This window comes from Nerophis ophidion, linkage group LG05, assembly GCF_033978795.1.
Source record: "Nerophis ophidion isolate RoL-2023_Sa linkage group LG05, RoL_Noph_v1.0, whole genome shotgun sequence".
NCBI lineage: Eukaryota > Metazoa > Chordata > Actinopteri > Syngnathiformes > Syngnathidae > Nerophis > Nerophis ophidion.
In genome coordinates this window covers 30,546,873-30,572,959 of record NC_084615.1, presented here as the reverse complement: position 1 = coordinate 30,572,959, position 26,087 = coordinate 30,546,873, and the positions used below count along the sequence as shown (strand labels likewise).

The 26,087-nt window shown below is 40.4% G+C and overlaps 1 protein-coding gene across 5 annotated transcripts in view; it reads right to left on the bottom strand.

Moving 5' to 3' along the window:
* The window catches only part of LOC133552925 (nesprin-1-like), a 109,274-nt gene that overhangs the window by 80,463 nt on the left and 2,724 nt on the right, over positions 1-26,087 (bottom strand). For 3 of the 5 annotated variants that reach the window (XM_061900527.1, XM_061900528.1, XM_061900530.1), the window contains 20 exons: positions 25,112-25,224; positions 24,459-24,664; positions 24,235-24,393; positions 23,885-24,164; positions 23,585-23,757; positions 23,108-23,417; positions 22,866-23,030; positions 22,028-22,387; positions 16,542-16,678; positions 10,166-10,343; positions 6,642-6,824; positions 6,160-6,303; positions 3,466-3,621; positions 2,752-2,916; positions 2,488-2,660; positions 2,262-2,415; positions 1,654-1,797; positions 1,024-1,188; positions 642-956; positions 365-520 (listed from right to left, as the gene is read on the bottom strand). In XM_061900527.1, the coding sequence (XP_061756511.1) occupies positions 365-520; positions 642-956; positions 1,024-1,188; positions 1,654-1,797; positions 2,262-2,415; positions 2,488-2,660; positions 2,752-2,916; positions 3,466-3,621; positions 6,160-6,303; positions 6,642-6,824; positions 10,166-10,343; positions 16,542-16,678; positions 22,028-22,387; positions 22,866-23,030; positions 23,108-23,417; positions 23,585-23,757; positions 23,885-24,164; positions 24,235-24,393; positions 24,459-24,664; positions 25,112-25,224 (3,836 nt within the window). Of the gene's footprint in view, positions 1-364; positions 521-641; positions 957-1,023; positions 1,189-1,653; positions 1,798-2,261; positions 2,416-2,487; positions 2,661-2,751; positions 2,917-3,465; positions 3,622-6,159; positions 6,304-6,641; positions 6,825-10,165; positions 10,344-16,541; positions 16,679-16,805; positions 17,156-22,027; positions 22,388-22,865; positions 23,031-23,107; positions 23,418-23,584; positions 23,758-23,884; positions 24,165-24,234; positions 24,394-24,458; positions 24,665-25,111; positions 25,225-26,087 lie in introns of those variants that run through there. The other 2 variants (XM_061900529.1, XM_061900531.1) reach the window with 2 other exon arrangements.

Below are 26,087 nucleotides of genomic sequence, written 5' to 3'. Positions count from 1 at the left end.
TATAACTTGTTGCGTAAAGCAAACAAATGGCGAAGCTTAGCTCAGGAACAGGCATCAAAAAGGTATACAAACGTAACTTGTTGCATGGAGCAAACAAAACAGCCAAACTGAGTGTGGCAAAACGCATGAATAAATAGCTCTCTGATTAGCGCCCAGGAGCAGGTGAGCGTACCGAACACTAATCAGAGGCAGGTGAAAATAATCTGCACCCATGGCAACCAATGAAACACAAACCCAGGGGTGCTGAAAACAGAATTAAGGGAGTCTTAAACTAACACAAAACATAATCCGGGCAACGGATCATTCCGAAAACAAACAAAAAACCCCAATATGAAATTAAATGAAACTGTCAAGAGTGACCAACCTGTATGCTGAGCAGCAGGGAGTGGTAGCGGGCAGTGAGCTGCGTTGCCGTGACGCTAACATGACCACTGATGTAAGCTTCTTCGAGAATCTGCTGTGATAGCGAGGAGAGGCTATCCACTTCTCCTTGCCGTGTCAGCAATGCTTGGAGACACGACTGCTCACAAGCATTACAAAAGATATGAGAGTGCCGCTGTGGCACCTTTCCAGTTACATGTTCTTGCCTAGTGAATGTTCAACTCTTACGAATAATTGTTCGGAATGAAGCAAGGACTAACCTTGAGTTTCTTCAACTGAGTTTCTTTGGTGCCCTTGTCTGACCTCCGAAGTCTCAAGTTGGCCTCTTTCTCCATCTCATCAAGCCACTGGCCTAAGGTAAGGAACTTCTGGCCCATCTCTTTCAATCTGGCCAGAGTGGATTTCAGCTGGGTCTGGGTCTCCTCCAAACGGTCCTGGTAGGCCACCCACTCCTGTTGTGCAGTGTCAAGGGTTCTGTCCTCAATCTGGGGTACACCCCATTGAATGACCCTCCCTCTGCTAGTCAGCACTGACGACAGCAGCGACTGACCATCTGAGCATCGCTCCTGTAGAAGCTATGATGAACATACAGTAAGAAGAAAGAACCTGAAAGACTGTAGTTTTAAAAAGTTGTATGGACACCTGGAGCTGCTTCAGTGTTTCCTCAAGTGTATCCACGTTTGCTTCTGAAAGGGATAATGATGCAAGAGTGGCCTGTTCTTGCTCCAACCAATCTTCAAACACATGGAGCACTCTCTGATATTCTTGATGGATCAGCACCAGCCCCTTGGCCTTGCTGACTGCATTCTGGAAAACAAGGTTGGACATTACTATTTGAGATTACAAAAGCAGTGGAAGCCCCTCCCTATGTACATAACAAACGTTGGGATTAGGGCCCAGCGATCCGTGGTAGACCCTGTTTTACATAAAGAAGTGCATGTAAACGGTCAATATATTAATGCGCTTCGTATGGAACACCATTAGTGCGCATCTCAAAAGTACTGATATCAAATCCCAGTCATAGTAGAGTTGGAAATGTTTTAAAATGCTTAGTTTATTGATGTCAAAATATGTTCCACCAAAAAAAAATAAAAAAATGTTTTCCATGAATATGTCTTAGTCCAAACATGCACTAAATATAATTTAAGATGGATTTTAAAAAAGTATAAATAAACTAAGAGTGAAAAAAATGGCAGGGAGATGGGGGGTCCAAATAAATTTTTGCTCGGGGCCCTAATTTAAACTGAGTGGAAAACAAACATCTTCACATACCTTGGCCTTTTCTTTCAGGGCGTTGTATCTGTTCTGTAGCTGCTTCACTTCCTGCTGTGCCGTGCCGTGTTCTGCCATGTTGGCCCCCTTAGTTGCAATGGTCTCCAGAGGACAGCTGTGACTCAGCACTTCCTCATACAAAAGCTGGATTTAAAAACACATGTATACATTCATTGTGGGGGGAACCCCTGACAAAAAAAAAGTAGAGCATAATGGGTTGAGAATGTGAGCTAGCAGGATTAGCTTGCTCCGTGTAATTGCAAATCTCTTTGTAAAAAAGCAAGTTTTGCTTCGTATTGTAAAATAAATCCAAAGCACTGCCAACACTCGGCATCCATTGGGGATCTTCAGTCCCTTTTAAGGTTTTTCATTATCCCATTGGGTTGCGTGAGGGATGAGGAATTAGGGATGTCGTTGTGGTTTGTGCAGCCATTTGAGGCATTTGATATTAAGGGCGATATAAATTAACTTTGATTGATTGGTTGAACTATTCATACAGTAAAAAAATTAATAGGACATTTTGACTGATTAAAAATTGTTTTGACCATAGTATAATTTGGCACCTTTAACAACATAATTTAACAAATTTAACAATTGCATAACAGTACCTTAGTCTTTCCCAGGTTTGCAGTCTTGTCTCTCATCTCAGAGTACTGTCTGTCCGAGCAGCTCAGTGTTTCCTCAACGCGCTCAATCCAAAGCAAAAAGTGATCAACGTCCTCCTGATAGCTGGTCCAGTGCGACAAGGCGCCCTCCAGTTGACTGATGATACCCAGTATTGACGTTAACACATATCATAGAACAAATACATTTAAACGCAATATCCTCCACAACCTTTTGCACTTGATGGAGGCAGACAGCAGGGAGTCCCACGAGTCCTTCAGGTCCTGGATCTGCTTGCGGATGACTGGGACACCCTCAGCCGACGTGTTTCTTTGGACTGCCTCTCCCCTGGTAAGCAGCATCTTCATTTGGATCTCCCGCTCCTGACGTGCGGCGAGCAAAGCCTGCGCACACAGAGAAATCGGCTAATTGAACATCCAAGTTGTCAAGTTACAGTACATCAATGTGTCTTCAACCAGTCTTGTCCCTCATTACTTCCAGCTGCAACATGCGGTCCTCCAGCACAACTTTATTGGAGGTGGCGGAGACACAGGTGGCCAGGAGCCTCTGAGCTTTGCACACCCATTTCTGGAGCTCTTTAAGACCCTGAGAGAAGAGACGGTGCTCCCCAACAATGCGTTCAACCCTGGAGGTCTTGTCCTTCGGAGAAGAGTGAGAATAAAAAGTAAATGTTTGCACTTTACATGGCATTTAATGTTGTTTTCAAACACTATCACATCCTTTTAGTTTTGTCATCTTCAAAGAGAAATATTAACACAACAACATAATTTATTTTATCTGCAAGGCAGCACTACTAAAATAATAAACTGTTCCACACCAGTCTGGAAAGGATGAGGACAGGCAATCTGATTCAACACTCTCCCAATACTACAGTAAGAGAGAGATACATTGTCAGCCATTTTAATGTTTGGTGTCAAATTCATCACAGAGGAGATAGAGTTGACGCATTGATGAGGGTTTGCAAAAGGTCAGCTGCTGCAGCACTCATACGTTTCAAAGATGACATTTCAGATAAAAGATGTAGGTAGGCTAACAGAGCGTTTGCCCTTTCTTGTGATAATGTGGCAGCAGAAGCTTTCTTTTTTTGTAGATGGGATTTTGAGATAGTGAGACCAATTACAAGAGACAAGTTACAGTAAGCCGGGGAAATGGACATAAGAGTCGTCAGGCAGGTTTACACTGTGATACCTTGGTCAAGTTGCTGAGAGCCAAGCACTGCGCCGACAGCTGGGACACTCGGTGGACAAAGCCCTTGCCTGCGACCTGCCCCTCCCAAAGACGATGCGCACTCTCTCTAAGATGTCCGAGTTCTGCTTCACGACTGGACATCTCCTCAAGAATAGTCTGGGGTCGTCAAATTTGGAGATGCACAGATGAGGGTTAATTCATTAATATAGCTCCAAAGGAATGACTATTTTCAATTCCTGTTGGTAACTTGTTACAATATTTTAAGGTTCCATTTTATAGTATTTACAAAGCATTTTATATCACGTCCCAAAGGTCCCTCAATAGTACAAAATATGTTGTCATGCTGGAATTTAGAATTAGTTTAAAAGTTACTTTTAGTAAGCCCCACTGGGAACACCACATTTTGTGTGTTCGCAGCGTTAATGCTAATGAGCTATGCTTGTGTCGGACAGAGTATGTCTCTATAAGCATAAATGTGCACTTTATCCGCTTTTTACACACAATATCCTCTATAACTTTGCATTTGTCCAACATAATTGAAGTAAATTACTATAATCAACAGAGGAAGTTACCAATGCAAAAGATAATAAATAGTGTGCAGCCGCAGTGTTTATGGATTTAACAATAAGCATTTGACAAGATCAATCATATTATCTTAATCAACAATTCAGAACTGAGAACAGAGGAGAAAGGGTTGGTTTGGAACTTGATAAGAAGCTAATTAACAAACAGGAAGCAATGCATGAATCTAGGCGAACACACGTCTGCGGCTTCAGGATCAATACTGCGACCAAAATTGTTCAATTAATAAACGACATTTGTCAAGTCACAAAAGAACTACAATTAGCACTGTTTGCAGATAATCCGATTACATTTTGTTGTTATGGAAAATAAAAATAGCATTTATTAGTGTCTTCGACCCCAAAGGGAAAAAGCGGTAGAAATGGATGGATGGATGGATAGTATCTTTAGTATCATTGGAGGACTAGGCTAAAGAGGCTTGACATGTTACACACCGAGAGAAAGCCAAAAACAGGCATGCTAATAGAGCTACGCTAACTTCAAACAACACAGAGAAATAAGTGTTTAGTAAAGTTTAAAAAGTGTAACATTTGTATAAAATGTACTTACCTACTTACTATTGAGTTTGTTTTGGTCAAACAATTGTACGTAATGAAAGAATAAGGAACCAGTTAAAATATTGTTTGTTGATATTGTTAAACGGTCAATAGAACTCACCATAAATGATTTAAAAAAGGTACACTTAGTACGTCTGATCCGTATCGGTATTGGTAATTGCCGATTGCACACACGGATGATCAGTATCGGAATCAAAACAAAAAACCTTGATCAAAACATCCCTAATGACTGTCATAACATTAAAAAGAACATTTTGCCAAATCGGGGACCAATAAGCAACGCACAGACAAGATGTAGAGACAAGTACGATAGTGTAGTACAGTATGTTGCAAGCACAGGTGGTCTAAACGTGAAGAGGATTTATCCTGCATGTATTGTTTTGTACTTGAGGTGCTGAGGGGAAGCATGTAATTGGTTGCAGGGCTCGACAAAGGCGACAGAGTACATCCAAAAAAATATCAACAATGATAAGAGCTGAGCTTTGCGACAGGCTTGATATATTTTGCCACTCCTTTGTTGTTTTATCTTTTCAACAATATTCTCATATTTTTTTTTGTCTCTGCCAGACATGACAGATTCTGTTATCCCATCCTAGAAAAAAGAGCTTGGGACAGAAGGGGGGATTTAATTAGATTCCCTGACTTTGCCTCTGACTATTATATTATGTCAAGCCTTTGCTCTATTTTGATTCAGTGGTGCTCGACAAATGTAATTAGGTCTTCTTTTCCCAGCTGATTTGAGATTACACTTTTGCGATGCTTATCTGATGGAAAGCTAAAGTACAGTATTTGGTGCCCTTGAAAAATCAACCCAGTCTTCAGTTTATGGGAGGTTTACTTGAGCAAAGAAGAGAAGAAACATAAATATGTTTAAAAAGTATGTATATAGTTTATATTATTTTAATTGTCTTAAAGATTCAGCATACCCTTTTCAAGCCTGAATATGTCAAACTACTTTGAAACTTGCTACAGAAAAACTAAAAACCACAATATTTACAAAATGTGTATGTTAGAACACCTCTTATGCTAAGGGATTATGACACAAGTCAGAAAAGTTCCAGGACATGAGCACATTCTTTAATGTGAGGGGCACCGTCCACTTCAAGTTCTTGCCTCAGGATCACACAATCAACTACAACGTCTATGATGAGATCCTGCGGCGTTTGCTTTGTTCAGTGCGCAACAAGAGACAAGAGTTGTGGCTTCACGATGACAACACGCCTACTCACTGTCCTGAGGATCCCCCCGTTTCTGGCAGAGAAAACATTACCACGCTGAGATCTCCCTATACACCAGACCGACTAACTGTGATTTTTTTCCTCCTTCTCAAGCTAAGGGGTTAATCAAGAGGACTTGGCTGACATCAACCTGAGAAGAACCCTTCCAGGAGTGCATGAAAGTGTTGCAAAAAAGGTTAGGAAAGTGTCTTAGACTCCAGGGGGATTACTTCAAAGGGGAACATTTGTGGTATAAAGATATATTTTGTGACGCCAGTCCTGGAACTTTTCTGATACACACATCATTTTTAAATGCAGAATTACAACATGGCACTCACCTGCAGTTTGCTTAGCTCTTGTTTCTTGGTTTGGAGGTCGTGTAGCCGAGCACTGCTCTCCTGAACTTTGAACTCGGTGCTGTTAAGCCACTCCAGCAGAGGTTGAGTGCTTGCTTCAAACTCTGTCATCTGACAATATACAGTCTAGAAAATACAACAGAAAGCATGAATTTGATGCTGCACTAATAGCTAAGATTAAAAAAACCTGGAGAAGTTTCCCCAAGACAAAAATGATTGTATACAGCCAACCCCCAAACGTTGGATGTCCACAATTGTTATCCTTCGTGTACAATATTTAACAACTCCCCTTCATATATTTATCTATACATCTTATTTTATGGAGTCTTGATCTGTTGTTAATATTTCTCATTATTGTTATTTAGTTAATTTTAATTCACTTCAACAGAGCCTCAACACACTATTTAGACTCCAACGTACTGTAAATGTGACTTTAAATGAAAAACAGAAGCAATCTACACCACCTTGAGCGCATCCTCCCTCAAATGCAGGTCATTCATCAGCCTCCTCCAGTCTTCCCTCGCATTTGCCACTTTGGCCTTGATCCCCTCCACCCTGTCTTTGGACACCACCGCCATCAGAAGATCCCCGCTGGCTCCTACTGTACTCAGCCTGGCCTGGCCGTGCTCCCTATCACTCAAGAACTCCTGGGGGGGGAATAGACAAAGGATCTGTTTAACACACACACACATATGTACAGTAAAGACAACAGGACGATGTGTAAGTAAAAGAGACTGAGTGACAACCGAGTGACTTATTTTCTGTTTTCCATTGTTGCTGCTATGACTAATTCAACACAGTGACGGACACTTTACACAATCAGACGCAGCAATTAGAGCCATAATGTATTCCCTAGGCGTGGGCGCAAGGCTTGGCTTGACCCGCGGAGGCAGATAAGAAAAGTCGGTGAGTTTTGTTTTTTGCATACTAAATGCACACACGCACACATGTACCAAAACACCCCTCTTTAGAGCACAGACAATGACAGCAGCACAGCAGGGACCACTCCACCATCTGTGCATCACACACACACATTTTTGTTTTTTAACTTCTCGCTTATTCTCTATTCTCCCCTTCATGCAAGTAAATAGACACCACCAATTAAGGGTGACACATCAGTGTGCATATGAACCCCCATCCACAACCAGCAGGCCCCTTTCGTCCCCCCTACCACGCCAGTCCTACTGGAGGTCAGCCATGTGGAAACATTGTTCCACATTCCTCACCAGGTCAATGATAAATAAAACATGACTCTTCCTCTCTGGATCGCCGTACACTCGCTGACGTTCCCACTCATCCTCACAAAACAACAGCGCCAACTTGGGGAGGGGAAAGCACGCTAACATTCCCTGGCTTTGAAATCCTTGCTTACAATGGGACATACATAGAATTCTCCTCATACTTGATGTCAAAGTGACTACTAGTAAATATGTGCAATAAATAATTATCTGAAATCTTTGTTGAGGCAGGTTATTATCTAGTGTGACCATAGTGGGACATTTACCTTAACCAGCAAGAACCTGCCTCCCTGCCAAGGCCCCAGGGTGCTTCGAAAAGGCTGCCAGGCTGTTAACACCTGCCAGTTTCTCAAAGGATAACCTCAGAAGAGATACTCCTAAAAGAGAACCACGCTGTGGAGCTTTCTTGTGTCTCGCTTCAAAAGCCTGCACTTCGACATACTGTACACCCCGAGATACATTTATGGCGGTGGGATTAAATTCAACAGCACAGTCCTGTTAACTAGATTTTTTTTTTTTAATTATTGTAAAATATCCTTTGTGTTGAATCACGATAATTAGTACAGTGTATGTCATTAAGTAGTTTCAACGTGCCATGTGGCTGGCAATATTTTATGTATTTTCTAAGTCTGTGCTAAAACTTACTGTTACTTTCAGTCCTGTTACTCAAATGAGTCATCTTCATCTTAGGAACCTAGTCAAAAATTAAATATAACTGCCTAAAAAAATGTTTTAATTCAATTTCAAAGAATTACATTAACAGTAAATGTGACTGATTTGGTGATGTGGCTTATTTGCTAATTTAGCTCTTAAATTTCACATTATTAAAAGATTTATCTCCACTTTAAAACTTTATTAGATTGTCAGGAATCCCTTTAGGCTTGCGCACTCTAATACTTTAATACTTCAATCAAAAATGTATTTTATATTTATTGTTGTATTGTATTATCCACTGTTTTACAGTTTTTTATTGACGTATGTGCAGCACGTTGGTCAACGTGGGTTGTTTTAAATGTGCTATAAAAATAAACTTTGACTTGACTTTACTATGGGCATCTAAATGAGATATTTTTGAATACAAAAGCCCAAAACTTAAACTTTTATTTATTTGTAACCAGAATTACTAATTTCCATTAAACATTGTAGCAGGTAGTCAGTGGCGTGCTGTCAGGGGAGGCAAGTGAGGCAGTGCCTCCCCTGCCACCAGGTGGTTTAACCATGAGATGTTCCAAAACGAAGTAATACAATAAAATAAAATGAGTTTTAATATTTCTCTTTTGATTTTGGTGTGGTTCCTGTATATTTTGATAATTTTCATGGTCAAAATCGCAGAAATCCTATGTTTCCTTATCAAAACAATGCAGCAGATGAGAAATGAGGCAGACACAGGCGGTGCCTCCACGGCTACACACAGTGTGTATTGGGCGTGCATGAAAGGGAGCGCATGCTTGTTGCCACATGGAAAAGGCAGGTCTTGAGGCATCAAGTACCTCAATTCCTCAGCAGTACTCTGACTCGTCACACTGGGAGAAGTGGGGGCGCTCAAGCTAGCAGACACAGGTCTCTACAGCGGAAGCCAGCATTTTATGGTTTTCTTTTTTTTAAAACTGTATTCATAACAAACATGGCATTTTTATTAGAGTAAGCCGGCGTTTATGGGTGTTTTTTGTCAGATGGAAAAATATTGTTTAATTTCTTGGAATGAAATTGGATTAAATGAATGTTTCTGCCAATATGGAGGATTATATACTAGATCCAAGATTAAATACTTCTCTAAACTGGACTTTAAGACAAAATGAATGCGATCATACAAAGTACGTTTTCATGGAGGATAGCTATTGCTGCTTCAAGTACAAATACAGAAAGGTAATATACACTCGCAATACTTGATCTGTTTTGTTAAAAGCAAATGGGACCAAAAGGTATTTAATAACAACTTTATCAAATAATTTTTGGACCCATTTATCATATCATAATATGATTATGATAACATTTTCATGAAAGCGAATAACTCCCCTTTTTTACCTGTAACTCTAATGTGCAACCTAAACCAACAGTGACTAGAGCTGCACATATGAATTTAAGTAAAGAAAGAAAAAGAAGAAGAAAAAACTTACCGGGTGTTTAGTTCACCGCACGTCACTGCAGGTAGTACATGTATAAGTAAATAAGCCATTAAATTTATACGAACCTTTGGTCAAAGCAAGGTTTCACCCGCACTGGAATATATATATATATATATATATATATTTTTTTTTTTTTTTACAATCTGTAGCCTGACACACCATAGCAATATAAAATATATAAAATGTTGGGTGGTGTTATTATTTGGCTTAGATGCATGCAAAACATCCATCCATCCATTTTTTTACCGCTTGTCCCTTTTGGGGTTGCGGGGGGTGCTGGAGCCTATCTCGGCTGCATTCGGGCGGAAGGCGGAGTACAACCTGGAAAAGTCGCCACCTCATCACAGGGCCAACACAGATAGACAGACAACATTCACACTCACATTCACACACTAGGGCCAATTTAGTGTTGCCAATCAACCTATCCCCAGGTGCATGTCTTTGGAGGTGGGAGGAAGCCGAAGTACCTGGAGGGAACCCACACGGTCACGGGGAGGACATGCAAACTCCAAACAGAAAGATCCCGAGCCCTGAATTATACTCAGGACTACTCAGGACCTTCGTATTGTGAGGCACATGCACTAACTGCTGTTTCACCGTGCTGCCGCATGCAAAACATCTAACCTGTATTCTTTGCTGAGCGGTGGAAGCCTCTACCACGCTCTGCGGCACGTCGAAACATTTGGCGGTACAGATTTTGGCATTAACCAACCACTGCTGGAAGTCTCTGAGGGCAGCACGGAACCGCTGCTCCAACAGGCGTTCCTTATTCTGGCACTCCCTGGATGCATGGAGGCTGAGGCTAAAAGAGGGAAGAAGTAGAAAATAAAACTTTGGGAAAGGAACAAAAGAAGAAGGCGCATACTGTCCCATCAACACAGACACATACTGTCTTTACTTTATGGGGGTGGATGTACGGGCGTGGGAGATGAACAGGAATGAGAAGTAGGCAGGTGGAGAGATGGAAAAGTGGGTGAAGTGGAAGCAATGAGCTTTGGGTAAAGTGGGGGATGGTGACTGGGGTGGTAACAGAGAGGCAACATATGATCAGGGCACAAGTTCAAAAGGGTGATAATACGAGGAGGATGAGGGATGACGGGTCGATGCTGTGAGAAGAAGGCTGACGTAGAGGTAACATGACAGCGATATTTAACAGAGAGGTTACACTATACTTGAAGCACTGCTATATGAGAAAGGGTAGGAAAATACTCAGTGGCCACAATATTACATACATATTCTAGTGAGACCTGCTTTCTGCAGTTTCACAAGGGTATGGCTATATTGTATGTACACATTATTGTCAGTGTGTGTCGTACAAAGGAAGCATGGAGAGGACTTTTCCTGCTCTTGAATATGGATTAGTGGGAAGGTCGAGGGAAGAGTGGGTGTTTTGTTCTAAAACGAGTGAGGAGACTGATTTGTTATGTACTTGTATGTCAGTAAACACTATCTTTCTCCCACACACACAACGTAGACATGCACACACACAAGTACATACACACACTCGAACGCCTGTTTGACTGAAACATTTGCACAGCTTCTTAACAAACAGATGTGATCCAGTCTACAGACATTTTATTATCATGCACTACAATGCATAATTATTTATTTTACTGATTTGGTCCATGTATATATTTATTTTAGCTACACATAAGTCAAAACATTACAAAGACAATGCCCTTCAGCACACTACAACTATTAATAATAACATAACCAATTTGATCTAATTATATTGTGAAATTTTATCAACTAAAGATTATTTCAAATGCATGCATCGATGAGCCAAGACCACAGCAAACAAGCAAGTGAGGCGAGGGCAAGGGTGTCGCTTAGCAACTGGTGTGTCAGTCAACTTTCACCTGACACATCTCACAACTTCAGCTTGGTTCAATTTATCTTGCACTTTATACATCCTGCACACTTAATACCACTGTTGGGCCTCTGGGCAGGAGTCAGGGTATTTTACAGCATCTCATCATGTGCGACAAGAAATCCCCTTGACAGCCAATAATGAGCTGATATTGTTTTTTGGAGACAGTTCATTTTGTGCAATATGGCAAATGAATGCAAAATAATAATCCAGTGTTTTGATTTGATACACGTGTGCTGTATTTGCTTGAAAGAGAAACTGAAAGGGTTTATGAACGGTTTATATTAAAGTAAAATGAGATGTTTATTTGCTCACCTGCAGGGAGTACTAGGCCTTTATTTGAAGGCATCCATTTGAGAGGAAGCCTACGAGGAATCAGTGTTTCCAATTTAACAACTTTGTTGGTGTATTAGCGAGTATTCAGACCCTCTAAATTGTCTTGTTCAAAAAAATCCACAAGCAACAACTTTTTTTTGGTCTTATTGGATACTTTTGAAGACTTAAATGATAGCACTCACAAGTCATAAGTGTATTTCCAAAAATATTTGTTTTCTTCTTTTTTTGCTCACTCTCATATAGCCTCTATAAAAGTTACATGCACATGCGGCATAGTCCGTCCATTATGCAACCCACGCCACAAATTGATTGTAGTTCAGTGGGAAACACTGACTTTGATGTACATTGACTGGACACACGGAGAAGTCTTACTTTCATGTTAAGGTGTGAATGGAATGTGTAACAGTCTTGTGGCTACACTATGCCTCTGTTAAAACGGAGGTAACTATTTGGGGGTGTACGGTAATATTATTAACAAACAGCTCTAAATCACTACAGTGTGTTTTAACAGAAAATGTTGACTCGGTTTAGGGAAATTCCAGCTACATTTTTTATTGAAATGAACCAGTAGGGATGCAACGGTTTCAAATTCTCACGGTACGATATTATCACGGTATTATACAATATTATTGTGGTATATGTCCAAAAAAGCTTGGTAAAAATGCCATTGTGTGTAAAATGGAGAGATAAGATAAACCTGCTTAATGTAATTGGACACAAACATAATGCTCAAATGTTGTAATCATATTTTTTTTACTACAAACAAGTATTTTTTATACAAATAATGGTACAAGAACATCTATTGTTTCAAGCAAATGTATATATTTTTTTTAAAGTGACAATGTAAACATCCAGTGTGACAAGTGTGAAATTATGTACAGTTTAGTGTCTTTTAACTTTTACATTATGAGAAGCAGTGTCCTCTACAGTGGAAATGTTTACATTAGTCCAGAAAATGTTGTTTCTTAGAAAAGTTAACTATATAACGTTCAACAATGTAAATACCTCACAAATTGGTATTTAGAGTCGTTGCCTTCATATATCTTTTCTGGGTGACTGTTTATGAGGTGGTGACTTGTCTTTTGCCTTTCGCCCGAGTATAGCTAGAATAGGCTCCAGCACACCTCGCGACCCCCCCAAAAAAGAGAATAAGTGGTAAAAAATGGATGGATGGAAGGCTCCAGCCACCCCATACCCCTGCGACGTAAAGAAAAACAAGCGGTAGAAATATAGATGGATGGACTGAGGATGTATCAAATAGCTTTTTAGTTTATCCGCAGTGCAAATTTGTCGGGGGTGATTTCGCTTTGCAGAACGAAGATTTTCTGACATCCGCCAAAGAAGTTATGTTTTCAGCAGGGATTGTTTTTTCTGTTAGCAACATAACTCAACCAGTTGGGGACAGATTTATTTTCATCTGGGACAAGTACGAACACACAACAGGCCAAAATAACTCGGTTGGTAGAGTGGCCGTGCCAGCAACTTGAGGGTTGTAGGTTTGATCCCTGCTTCCGCCATCATAGTCACTGCCGTTGTGTCCTTGGGCAAGACACTTTACCCACCTGCTCCCAGTGCCACCCACACTGGTTTAAATGTAACTTAGATATTGAGTTTCACTATGTAAAAGCGCTTTGAGTCACTAGAGAAAAGCGCTATATAAATTTAATTCACTTCATTTCACTTCCTGCTTACGCCGTTCAACGCCCCCACCTTGGTGTCCCCGTGTGCTGCGCAGAGGGTTCTGAAGACGTAGTAGTTTATTTACAGACCCGGCCATCGCTAAAGCGCCAGAAAAAAACTACACACACCAAATTTTCATTTGATACCGTCACATAAGACTTTGAAACCGAAATACCATGGTATTTATAATATCGTTAAATCCTCGTAGACCAGTGTATATAGTAACTACTAATTTAAATATTCCCAGTACCTTGGAATTGATACCGCTACTCAAAAGTACCAATTTTCTGTGCTTTTGTTTGTCCATGTGGTTGTAAATTTTAATTTGTTCGACAATAAAATATTTTAACAATTAAAAGGGAATGGCAATATTTAAAAAACAATTTCACCTATCTATTTTGTAAAACAAGCACACATTTTTCTTTTTTTATGCATTTTTAGTCATAAATACTAGCAAAACACACCTAACAATAGTGGTAATGGGATTTGCTGTATTCTGCCTATAAAGCCCTCTAAAAACATCCAAAAGCCTCCAATGTTTTATAAACATGCAGTACAGTATATGTTATGTTGTAACAGGAATATTCATAATAGCACGTGACGGTGTGGCGCAGTTGGTAGAGTGGCCGTGCTAGCAACTTGAGGGCTCCTGGATCAATACCCAGATTCTACCAAACAAGTCACGTCCGTTGTGTCTTTGAGCAAGTAACTTCACCCTTGCTCCTTGATGGGTCGTGGTTAGCGCCTTGCATGGCATCTCGCTCCATCAGTGTGTAAATTTGTCTGTGAATTGGTGAGTGTGGAAAGTGTCAAAGCGCTTCGAGTACCTTGAAGGTAGAAAAGCGCTATACAAGTACAACCCATTGACCATTTATAATATTTATGAAATTGGGTCATTTTAAGCATATGGCTGTTATGACTTGTTACATTTGGTTAGGAACGCACTTTGTAGACCCCAAACCGCAGGAGACACTAGGCAGCATGCAGGTGAAGGTCCCGTCTTTAATGTCAAAAGTACAAATCAAAAATGAGGCAGGGAATTCCACAGAAAAGCAGAAGGAGAGCTGTGCATGAAACATAGAGCCTCAGGGAGAGCTTACAACAATAAATGACACATAAGATCTCAAATTACCACCAACCCCGTTTGTAACTTCAACAATGATCCCACAACCAATAAAGCTGTGAGACAAGCTTAAATACTCTTCAAGTGGTCATTTGTGGCAGGTGAAAACAATCATCCCTAACCACCTGCAAGTGAACAGAAAAACTAGCAAACAGCTAACACCGACAGAACAGCAAGTGGAAACAAAGTAAGAGCGCAAAACAGGAATTAAACCCAAAAAAACAAGACGAAACAAGGAATGACCTGGCGTAACCTGTCATAACAATGGTGGCGCATTAATTTCACAGACGCATCATAATGTTCACTATTTCCGTCAACAATTACTGTTGAGAGACAACAACGACTACTTTGGGACAAATGATGATCCACAACCGTACATTTGTGAGCCTGAATATATGGAGGTGAGCTATAGGTTTTAAAAGCTGAGTGATAAGCAGATCAAGTTGCACTATTGCTAAATGCTAAACATTAAATACAAACTACGAACATAATAAAACAATCACTTATTGAACAATGTCTGCTTTCACTGGGATGCCGACTGATGAAAAATTCATATCTTCCTGTTTAGGGGAAGAATTAATCATAATGCAACTGCCAGTATAAAAAAAGTAGGCGTCTTTTCCTGGCTTTCTTACAATCGCCAGGTCTAAGTTGATTGTCAAAAGTTGAACAACTTCTTGGTTATGGCAACAACTATAAGAGTGAGAGGCATGATTTATAACCTACATTTAACTTTCACCAACTCAGAGGCGATGCATCAGCTCACCAGCTCAGTTTGTCAATAGCTTCATAAGCTAGAAGTAAATGCATTTGTTTTAGTTATGTCGTGGTGTGTCGCCATAATAAGAAGTAGTCTTTGCCATCAAGCTGAATGTGGTGCTTTTGTCCTTTCTTGAGCCCTACAAAGTGTTTGCCAGTAATTATTGTACTTTTGACACACCAGCTGTTTGGTTAACATGCATCTTAGTTGTATTTTTGATTGCCATATTTGGAGGTGTTGAAATCGGCATGTAAAATTGCCTACGCTAATCAGTAGCATGCACAGTATATGGCATATGCAATGTGAATTAGAACCAAGCTAGCTTGAAAAGTGAAGCCTTACCGTTGAGCGCTTTCTATCAGTATGTTTGCTTTGTTAGCATGGAAAATAGCAACTTACTTAGAGGCAGTCTGCTAAAAATATTCCTCTTTGCCCGCCAAGTGCTTAAGCCAGAGTAGAGTCTGCAACCGGACATGACGTCACGTGCAACAAAGGTATCTCAATATGGTACTGTTCAATTTAGGTACAGTAGCACAGATGGAATTTGGTCAGTAGCTATAAAAGTACTGAATTTAGTATCCACCCCAAGAAAAAGTTGAGGTACAGCCTCGACTGCCAATAGCGGTAAACAACAAAATAACACCCAGGGAAAATTTACAGTCTCCAATTATTCCAAAATGCATCATTTGAATGTAGGAAATAGTACCCGGAGGAGACCAACACACATGCAAACTTCACAAAGAGATTAACCTTACTCGGGCCAAAATGCAAACCACTGTTTGGTCTAATATATAGCATGCAGTGAAGATGGTCCAGAGAATAGATATTTTCGGTAGGCAGGGTTCCTGTGCAAAACCCCTTTCTTACATTACAATGCATTAGTCCCGACCTGTTATATATGTTTATAGCAAATGCAAAGGAAACAGGAAAGCTCCATATGGGCACACATTTGGCATTGGCATGCAGGAGGTTACATTCACTCTGGCTTACTGAATTTGAAGAATAAATGAATACAGAATATGTAAACAATTTGTAGAACCAGAGTGCTCCACTGCAACTTACATAACAGAAATGAATAGTACAGTTAGTATCATCTCTAGGCTATTTCATCATGTTCTTAGCCGATACATTCCCTCGTGGCCATGTTACTTCCCATTCCTCCCATGCTTCACAGCTATGTTAATCCTGCCGTCATCTTCATCTTTTAACAGACAGGAAAATGTCTTCTCACCTGTTGTGCTGCTTGACAACAGCGGTGACTCGATCGGATTGGGAACCCAAGTCTCTGGAGTATCGTACCAGCTCGTTCAGTTGACCTTTCAACTTCTCTGCCATGGGCTCCGTGCTCTGCAAGCCTTCCAGTATGTCCTAAAAATAAAAAAATAAGAACAAACCCCCCCAGCTGGTTCAGTCTGTGTGCATGACAAGCTTCAATAAGTACTCTCACATTCCTTATTCACACTGGCTTTTCTCACATATACACACACATACTCACAGAACTGCTTGCACAATTGCATGTCTGTTCTTCGAGGCCTGAGGAAGCGGCAGGAAGGAGGCGAAAGCAACGTCCTCCCGCTCTCCTCAGCACGCCTCACAAACTGCACTGCACTCGGCCAATCATAAAATCTTGCCCTGTGAAATGTGTGCAGCCGCTCTCCCTCCCTGATGCTCGCGTTCTGACGTCTGACGTACGGCCAATAAACAACCCTCCCTCCCACTCTCTCTTCCTTCTCCTATCCAGCCACTTATTCCTTCTCACGTGTTTTTCTACCCCCCTCCTCTCTCTCTCACGCTCTCTCACTCGTTTTCCCGGTGGAATTCAGCTGTCAACCGGCGCAGATGCAGGACTGTTAAACTGAACGCGTAAAAAAGAGAAAAACATCCAGCCGCAGGACACAGGAAACAGGCTGGAGGAGGAGAGAATGTTAGCGGGTCTGACTCCTCCCCTTTGCTGTGTTTTGCTTTGCCAGCACATGGCGCTAACATGACATTGGAAATGTAAAAGGAAAACTGGAAGGATTCTCAAGAGGCACAGTCTTTGTCTTGAATGGTAATTCTGATTACAATCATGATCAAATAATTAAATAAAAATTAATTTAATGCTCTTGAAAAATGTTCACTCTTGCCCACTCCTAATAGTCAAGTGACTGCTCCTCTCACTGGTTGTATATGACAATCACCACCTTCTTATGTTTTGGCCCTTGGGTCATATCAAATCAAATCTTCACCGAATGTTTTTGGAACATTTTTTAGAGATAAAATTAATAATTTGTCACCACATGCCTGTTAAAGGGGAACCACACTTTTTTTTTTTTAAATATTGACAATTGTTAAAAATTATAATGAGCGACAAAAACACACGTTTTTAAATTTTTTTTAAATCATTTTAAAGATGATAATAAAACACTTGTAAGATGCATTAGCCTTCAAAGTCCTCCAAAACAACCTCAAAACCCTCCATCAACATTTTATATTTTCTTCACTGTATATGTTTATTTTTCTTGACTGTATATATATATATATATATATATATATATATATATATATATAGGTGTGGGAAAAATCACAAGACTACTTCATCTCTACAGAACTGTTTCATGAGGGGTTCCCTCAATCATCAGGAGATTTTAATGGAAGCATTCACATACAATGGTTTATATAGGGCACAGAGTGGGTGGGTACAGGCAGGCGTAGGGTGTGGTGATTGGCTCATAAGTTACCTAGGAGGTGTTTCCGTCTGTGGCGGCATGTTGAAATGATTTCACTGCGCTTGTTGAGGGATGATAGATCTGGATGATATATAATAAACAGTTTCGCTTTTAAGCATAGGTTGCATCTTTTATTATCACTGTTGTAAGGTGTGCTGGATGCAAGAATTTGCCATGTTATTGAATATTCAACATTATTGTCTTTGAGGTTCCAAATGTGCTTGCTGAGTTCTGTAGAATTCCGCAAAGCCTGGTTTCTAAAGGAGGCGTTGTGATTATTCCATCTTGTTTTGAACGCTCCTTCGGTTAATCCTACGTACGTGTCGGATGTGTTAATGTCCTTGCGTGTTACCTTTGCTTGGTAAACGACTGATGTCTGTAAGCACCCTCCGTTGAGAGGGCAATCAGGTTTCTTGCAACAGTTACATTCCTTATTGGTTTCAGAGTCGTTTAGTCTGGGGGTGGGCAGTCCTTTTGCAATTGCTTTGTTGTAGTTTGAAATGATTTGTTGCATGTTATTTATACAGCTGTAGCTCAATTTAATGTAGTTCTTGTTGAATATTTTTCTTAGGGTGTTGCCTTTGGGGAAGTGTTTGTCGATCAGAGTGAGGAACTTGTGGCCGATGTTGGTTGAGACGTTTTTGCTGAATGGCGGATTGTACCAGATGATGTTGTTTCGTTTTCTGCTTTATATAGGGCACGCCTGTGCCCTATATAAACCATTGTATGTGAATGCTTCCATTAAAATCTCCTGATGATTGAGGGAACCCCTCATGAAACAGTTCTGTAGAGACGAAGTAGTCTTGTGATTTTTCCCACACCTACATATTGCCCTCTACCACGGTATCGAGCACTATTCTCTGGATAATCCAATCAAGACATATATATATAGATATATATATGTGTATACAGTCAAGAAAATAAGTATTTGAACCCCTGCCATTTTGCAAGTTCTCCCACTTAGAGATCATGGAGGGGGCTGAAATTTTCACAGTAAGTGCATGTCCACTGTATGAGAGATAACCTAAAAATAAAAATCCAGAAATCACAATCTATGATTTTTTAACAATGTATTCGTGTGATACAGCTGAAAATAAGTATTTGAACATCTGTCTATCAGCTAGAATTCTGACCCTCAAAGACCTGTTAGTCCGCCTTTAAAAGTCCTCCTCCACTCCACTGTATTATCCCGAATCAGATGCGCCTGTGTGAGGTCGTTAGCTGCATAAAGACACATGTCCACCCATACAATCAGTAAGACCCAAACGTTCAGCATGGCTAAGAGCAAAGAGCTGTCCAAAGACACCAGAGACAAAATTGTACAACTCCACAAGGATGGAAAGGGCTCTGGAGAAATTGCCAAGCAGCTTGGTGAAAAAAGGTCCACTGTTGGAGCAATCAATAGAAAATGGAAGAAGCTAAACATGATGGTCAATCTTAATCGGAGTGGAGCCCCATGCAAGATATCACCTCGTGGGGTCTCAATGATGCTAAGAAAGGTGAGGAATCAGCCCAGGACTACACGGCAGGACTTGGTCAATGACCTGAAAAGAGTTGGGACCACTGTTTCCATGGTCACTGTTGGTAATACACTAAGATGTCATTGTTTGAAATCATGCATGGCATGGAAGGTTCCCCTGCTTAAACCAGCACATGTTAAGGCCTGTCTTACGTTTGCCAATGACCATTTGGATGATCCGGAGGAGTCATGGGAGAAAGTTTTGTGGACAGATGAGACCAAAATGGACATTTTTGGTCATAATTCCACTGTGCGTGTTTGGAGGAAGAAGAATGATGCGTACCATCCCAAGAACACCATCCCTACTGTGAAGCATGGGGGTGGTAGCATCATGCTTTGATAGTGTTTTTCTGCTCATGGGACAGGACGATTGTACTGAATTAAGGAGAGGAAGACTGCAGCCACGTATTGTGAGATTTTGGCCAAAAACCTCCTTCCCTCAGTCAGATCGTTGAAGATGAGTCGTGGCTGGATCTTCCCACATGACAATGACCCAAAGCACACAGCCAGGAAAACCAAGAAGTGGCTTCGTAGGAACCATATCAAGGTTCTGGAGTGGCTTAGCTAGTCTCCAGACCTAAATCCAATTGAAAATCTTTGGATGGAGCTGAAAGTCTGTGTTACTCAGCGACAGCCCAGAAACCTGACTGATCTAGAGAAGATCTGTGTGGAGTAGTGGGCCAAAATCCCTCCTGCAGTCTGTGCAAACCTGGTGAAGAACTTCAGGAAACGTTTGACATCTGTAATTGCAAACAAAGGCTACTCTACCAAATATTAATGTTGGTGTTCAAATACTTATTTTCAGCTGTATCACACAAATAAATTGTTAAAAAATCCTAGATTGTGATTTCTGGATTTTTCTTTTTAAGTTATCTCTCATACAGTGGACATGCACCTACCGTGAAAAATTCAGACCTCTCCATGATTTCTAAGTTGGAGAACTTGCAAAATAGCAGGGTGTTGAAATATTTATTTTCTTCACTGTCTGTATACACACACATGTATACATACACATATTTGTATATATATGGTATATATTTTTTGTTTTTGTAAGTATATTTTATGTTTTATATATCATTTTCTATTTTATATACCAATATATATATATATATATCAATATATATATATATATATATATATATATATATATATATATATATATATATCTTGATTGGATTATCCAGAGAATAGTGCTCGATACCGTGGTAGAGCGCAATATGTAGGTGTGGGAAAAATCACAAGAGTACTTCATCTCTACAAAACTGTTTCATGAGGGGTTCCCTCACTCATCAGGAGATTGATGATTGAGGGATCGAATCTCCTGATGATTGAGGGAACCCCTCATGAAACAGTTCTGTAGAGATGAAGTAGTCTTGTGATTTTTCCCACACCTACATATATATATATATATATATATATATATATATATATATATATATATGTATATATATATATATATATATATTTAAATATATATATATATATATATATATATATATATATATATATATATATATATATATACATATATATATATATACACATATACATATATATATATATATATATATATATTTCTTAATAACAAATAAAGTCTAAAAAGATATATTTGGGGTCTGTATATATATCTCTATCTATATATATATATATATATTCACATACATACATACATATATATAAATATATATACACCACAAACATACATATTATTGTTGTACATGTATTATTTTATTTTACAGTATTTTATTGTACTATATATTTGTCAAGTCAATACGCTAAGAGAAAACAGTTCGTAAATTGTCAGAGCTTTATCGAAAAATTATGATTATTTGATATTACCATACACAAAATGTCATCCAAAGTTATGAGTTACATTGGTAACACATACAGTACACACAATATCGGTCAAAAGGGTTTACATTATCACATTCAATATAAAAAAAGAGTGTCCAAACTGTTTACTGGTACTGTACATTTGGGGAGTTAATTAAGAAAATGTCAATTCAATAGATATACCCAAAACATTTTAATTGTTCATTCTGGATATGCACCAACAATAAATTGGCTTTTCCCAGTCACACACCCCCGCCTGCCAGTTTTTGTAGTAGCTTTTTCCCAATCCTAAAACAACCTCCTTGATGGAGAGGGTAAATGGTGGGGGATGCCGGATAGAAAATGAGGCAGACTGATTGAATTGTTGCTTTCAGTGTCTCGTCGTCTCAGCAAAGCTGATTTTCTAACTACCGGTAATTTGTTTTTTCTGATTGACAAAAACAATGAATATTTGCAGATGGAGAAAGTGGGGGAGTAGTGGGGTTGGGGCTTAGTGTGTCCATTTAACGGCACTAATCACCTTTCCCAAAATTGAAATAGAATGACAGTTTTCAATTTCCAATCTCAAATTACAGATTATCATTATTGCAATATGAACATATGAACAATATACAATTAGGACACTGTGCTGACATATTTAATTAAACCCTAAAGTACCTTATCTAGTTGCCATCCGGCCACTGCTTCCTCGCCATTGCACCAACCCTCAGCTTTTATCAGCTCCTGGCTCCATCCCCTCAGTCGTCCATCAAGTGCTTTCAAATCCTCATCCAGCTGAGAGGTCAGACACTCGTATTCCTCTTCAGAGGCAGAGGCAGAGGCGAGAGCTCCCTCTAGGCCGTCCCGGGACCTCAGAGCAGCGCCTTCCCATTGCTCTAGCGCCTGTGCCAGCGCTCCCAGCTGTCGGTCCATGGCCTCGCAACCTCCTGCGGCCGTGTGCTCAGCCGCGGACGCCGCTGTCCTACGCACGCGGCTAAGACACTCCCGACCCTCCAGGAGTTCACACTCCACACGCTCCTGAGGGTTGAGAGCAACAAAGTTGCTAAGGAAACTGGTTGCAGAAACCTTAACCGCAGGATGCCATTTATAAATTCTGCGTGAGTGTTTGATTCTACACTTCTATGTGCCTCTACTTTCAGTTTGTACACCAGGGCCCGCCAAACAATTTATACAGCGATAATTAAGATCTGAGTTTGACAATTAAATGTAAATTAATGTGCTTTTTTTTTTACATACTGCTCTCCCTTACTTTGATTCAGAGGCTAATAAATCAATGTATAATAGATGTAAAATGTGCCTGAGGGGATTTTTTAAATATCTGATAATAAAGCAAAGAGTTAAATCCATTTAATTTATCCACATACATTATGTTGCCCTCCTTTATAAGTTATTGCCATAGCAATTGCTCTTACATGGACTACTTGAGTGAGGTCAACTATTACTGTATTATAGCTGAAAAAATAGAAAAACCTGGCTGAAGGTAAAAGTTCCTTACCCTTACTTCAAGTAGTTTCTTCCTGATGGAGGTGGAGTCTCCAGATGTATCTGACCAATGCTGAAGCTCCTCTCCTGCCTTCATCAGCCAATCAGTAAGCTCCCGGACAGCCTCCAAGTATTCCTGGTGTTCCAACACCACGCTCTGTGCGCGACGAACTCGCTTCTGGTTATCAAAACATTTCAGATGTGATGTTTTTTTTGCTAACGTCATTAGATGTGAAGAGGGAACATCCTTCGTACCTCCACCAAAGCTGTCAGCTCGTCAAAGTGCACCTGCAGCTGTGTTCGAGCGCCATGGTTAAAACTGGCGTCCCCTGTCTTCTTAAAGAGTTCTCTGGCTTTTTCCTCCAGACTGGACAAAGCCATCTGGTGCTCCTCCAGGTCGACCAGCAAGGATCGGAGCTTCTCCAGCTGCAAAGCCTTCTCTCTGGGTCCCGGCTGAGGGGTGAGGGAAGCACACACCTCCCGCTCAACAGCCTCCATCCAGCCACGTAGCTGGGACGCATTTTCCAAGTACCCACTCCACTGTGAGACAGTCCACTCCAGACGACTACAGGAAGACAGACATTTAGTATCAATTTGTCCTAAATATGCTTGATCTTCTTTTGACTTGTTAACCTGGACAAATATTTCCCTTGCATTTCACATTAAACCACTCTACACACCATGACTGAAACACAGAGAGGGATGACACACATGGGTCCACAGCTTTGGTACCTGTGGCAGCTCATGGCAGTCACAAGCAGCGTGGCCCAAGCATCCTCCACCTCCTGGAGCTGAGAGCGCACTACTTCCTGTCTAGCGGCCCCAGGGCTGCGTAGGGCCATCTCGCCCTTACCTATCGCCATATTTAGTTTGACCTCCCCCTCCCCCTTCAAAAGCAGGATATCCTGTACAAACAGAATTAGAACAGTCACAGGAATGTGAATTATTTACATTCTGGTGTACGGCAAGGAAACAGCGCCCTCTAGTGTCCAACAGAGTAAATGTCAGCAAAGCAAAATGTTTGTTTTCTACCTGTACAGTCTTTAGCCTCTGCTGCAACTGCTCTTTGGTTCCCATGGTGCTATCAACTGTACCCAGCTTCTCCTGGATGTCCTCTAACCAGGCCCAGACTGCTTGGAGGGTTTCTCCAAAGGCCTGGTTCTCTTGGCAGGCTCGCAGCCTCTCACTGGCAACTTTGAGCAGAGCCTGGTGCTCCATCTGAAGCCGCACTGCCATTCGGACCTCTTCACTGGAACCGGGTCCTGCTTCAGACAAGGACTGGGCCTCTCGGATGACACGGTCGATTGAGTCCCTAAAAGGAAACATAAATATGCTCAACTTAAATATTCATCAGCTGTTTAAAAACCTCTGACATGCCATACCGTCTTGTCAAAAGCTCCTTATGGAAGTGTTCCACTTTATCCAGTTCTTTTCTGCTATCGGGAGCACCATGGCCATCTTCCCCAATAAAAGACTCCCTGTTGAGGCTGAGCTCCATCTGCTTAAGCCATTCTTTGACACTTTCGACAGTGTCATTAAAACTATACACAATCAGATGCATCCTGATTAGTTTGGCAATGTCATCACTAAAGTTTGAAAAGCTCACCTTTTTAAGGTAAGAATACTATTTTCCAGGTCTTGTTGGCTCTGAGAGTAGTCATCTAGGAAGTTTCTCCACTCTCTGCGGCAGGAGGAAAGATGCTCTCGGAGCTGTATTTCTGCAGCTTCTGGCAGGTGGAGGAGGAGCCTCTCAACCTTCTCACAAACCTGAGAGAGACGCTCCTCACCCTCTGACACCCGCTCTGTTAGCAACTGTTAATATAAGAAGGGGTGATATCCAAGAATCAGAGCAAAATTATAAGAAAACCCTACAGGCTGCATACTATACAGAAAAATGATTACTTGTTCTGTGCATTAAAGATGCTAAAAGAATTCCAATGTCGGTTAATGTATGCTAAACTGAGTAAAGCATCCACATTTTAGCTTTGTGTAATAGGTGACAAAGCCAATTAGTGTGACATCTAATTATATATCTAACAATAAATCAATTGTATTCATAATGTAAATAAAAAAACAATAAATATGCCAGAAGTAGCTACATGTAATTATCTTAAACAGGCACCATAAAAACAGACAAAAAAATAATATATGTATACTTGTAAATGTATGCATATGTATACTCTAAGACCAGTTACAGTAAACATTATTACTGATAAATAAAACAATAAAATTGGACAGCCCTGTCCTACATAAAAGTACCTTCAGTCTTTGCAACTTTGCTGTGAGGTTGGCAATGTATCCAGACTGATCTGAACATTCTATCAACTCCAACTTCAATCCAGAGAGCCAGCAGTGGAATTCTTGGAAAAGCTCTGCTCCCGGGCAAAGAGAAAATAACAAACACTGTGGGAGTTATAATAGCAAGATGAGCATAACTCTGCTTTATATAAAAATGTATATAGACTTGAGGCAACAGAGGCAAATGGGAGGAGTGGACGTGTCTACACAGCACAGTGCAGTGCCAGGTTGCCCCAGCAACACGCTCTAAAATGACTCTCTCTCGAGAGCAAATGTGACAAAAGCAACATTACTCTTGCGAGGCACAGGTGTGTGTTGGAGCACAGTAAATGCACTTATGCACTCTGAGTGGGTGTCAGTGGGGACATTTAAAGTTGCCTCTGGGGGAAAATCATCTTTAAATCTGATTATAATCTCATGACATGAACAGATAGATTAAGAAGGATTTACCAGCTAATTATGAGATTTTAAGAGCTAAATTTATTGCACCTACAGTGGCACCTCAAATTATGAACTTAATTGGTTCTTAAAACATGGTTCGTAGATCAAAAAGCAAATGTATATATGAGAAAAAATGTACATTTGAATAAAGGGTTCAGGCTTCAACAAAAGTCCCTATTTTAGATAAGTTTTGTACACTTTGAACACAATATAAAGAGGTATACGGTACTGTATATCAAACAAACATAACAAGGCGGTCATGAATCAACTGTCTCTTAATTAACAAGCCAAAACAAGTATGACGACAAGCTGAACAGTTCTGTATGCATTGCTCTGCCAACACGCGCACACACACACACAAGGAAATCCCTGTGGTCCACTAACAAACGATCAGAAATAACAAAAATCCTTAACTTTCATAAACAATATTGGTGCAATAATAAACATTTTAAAAAGTAAAATCCACTCAAAGTAGATTAACATCCGCAAAGGACCA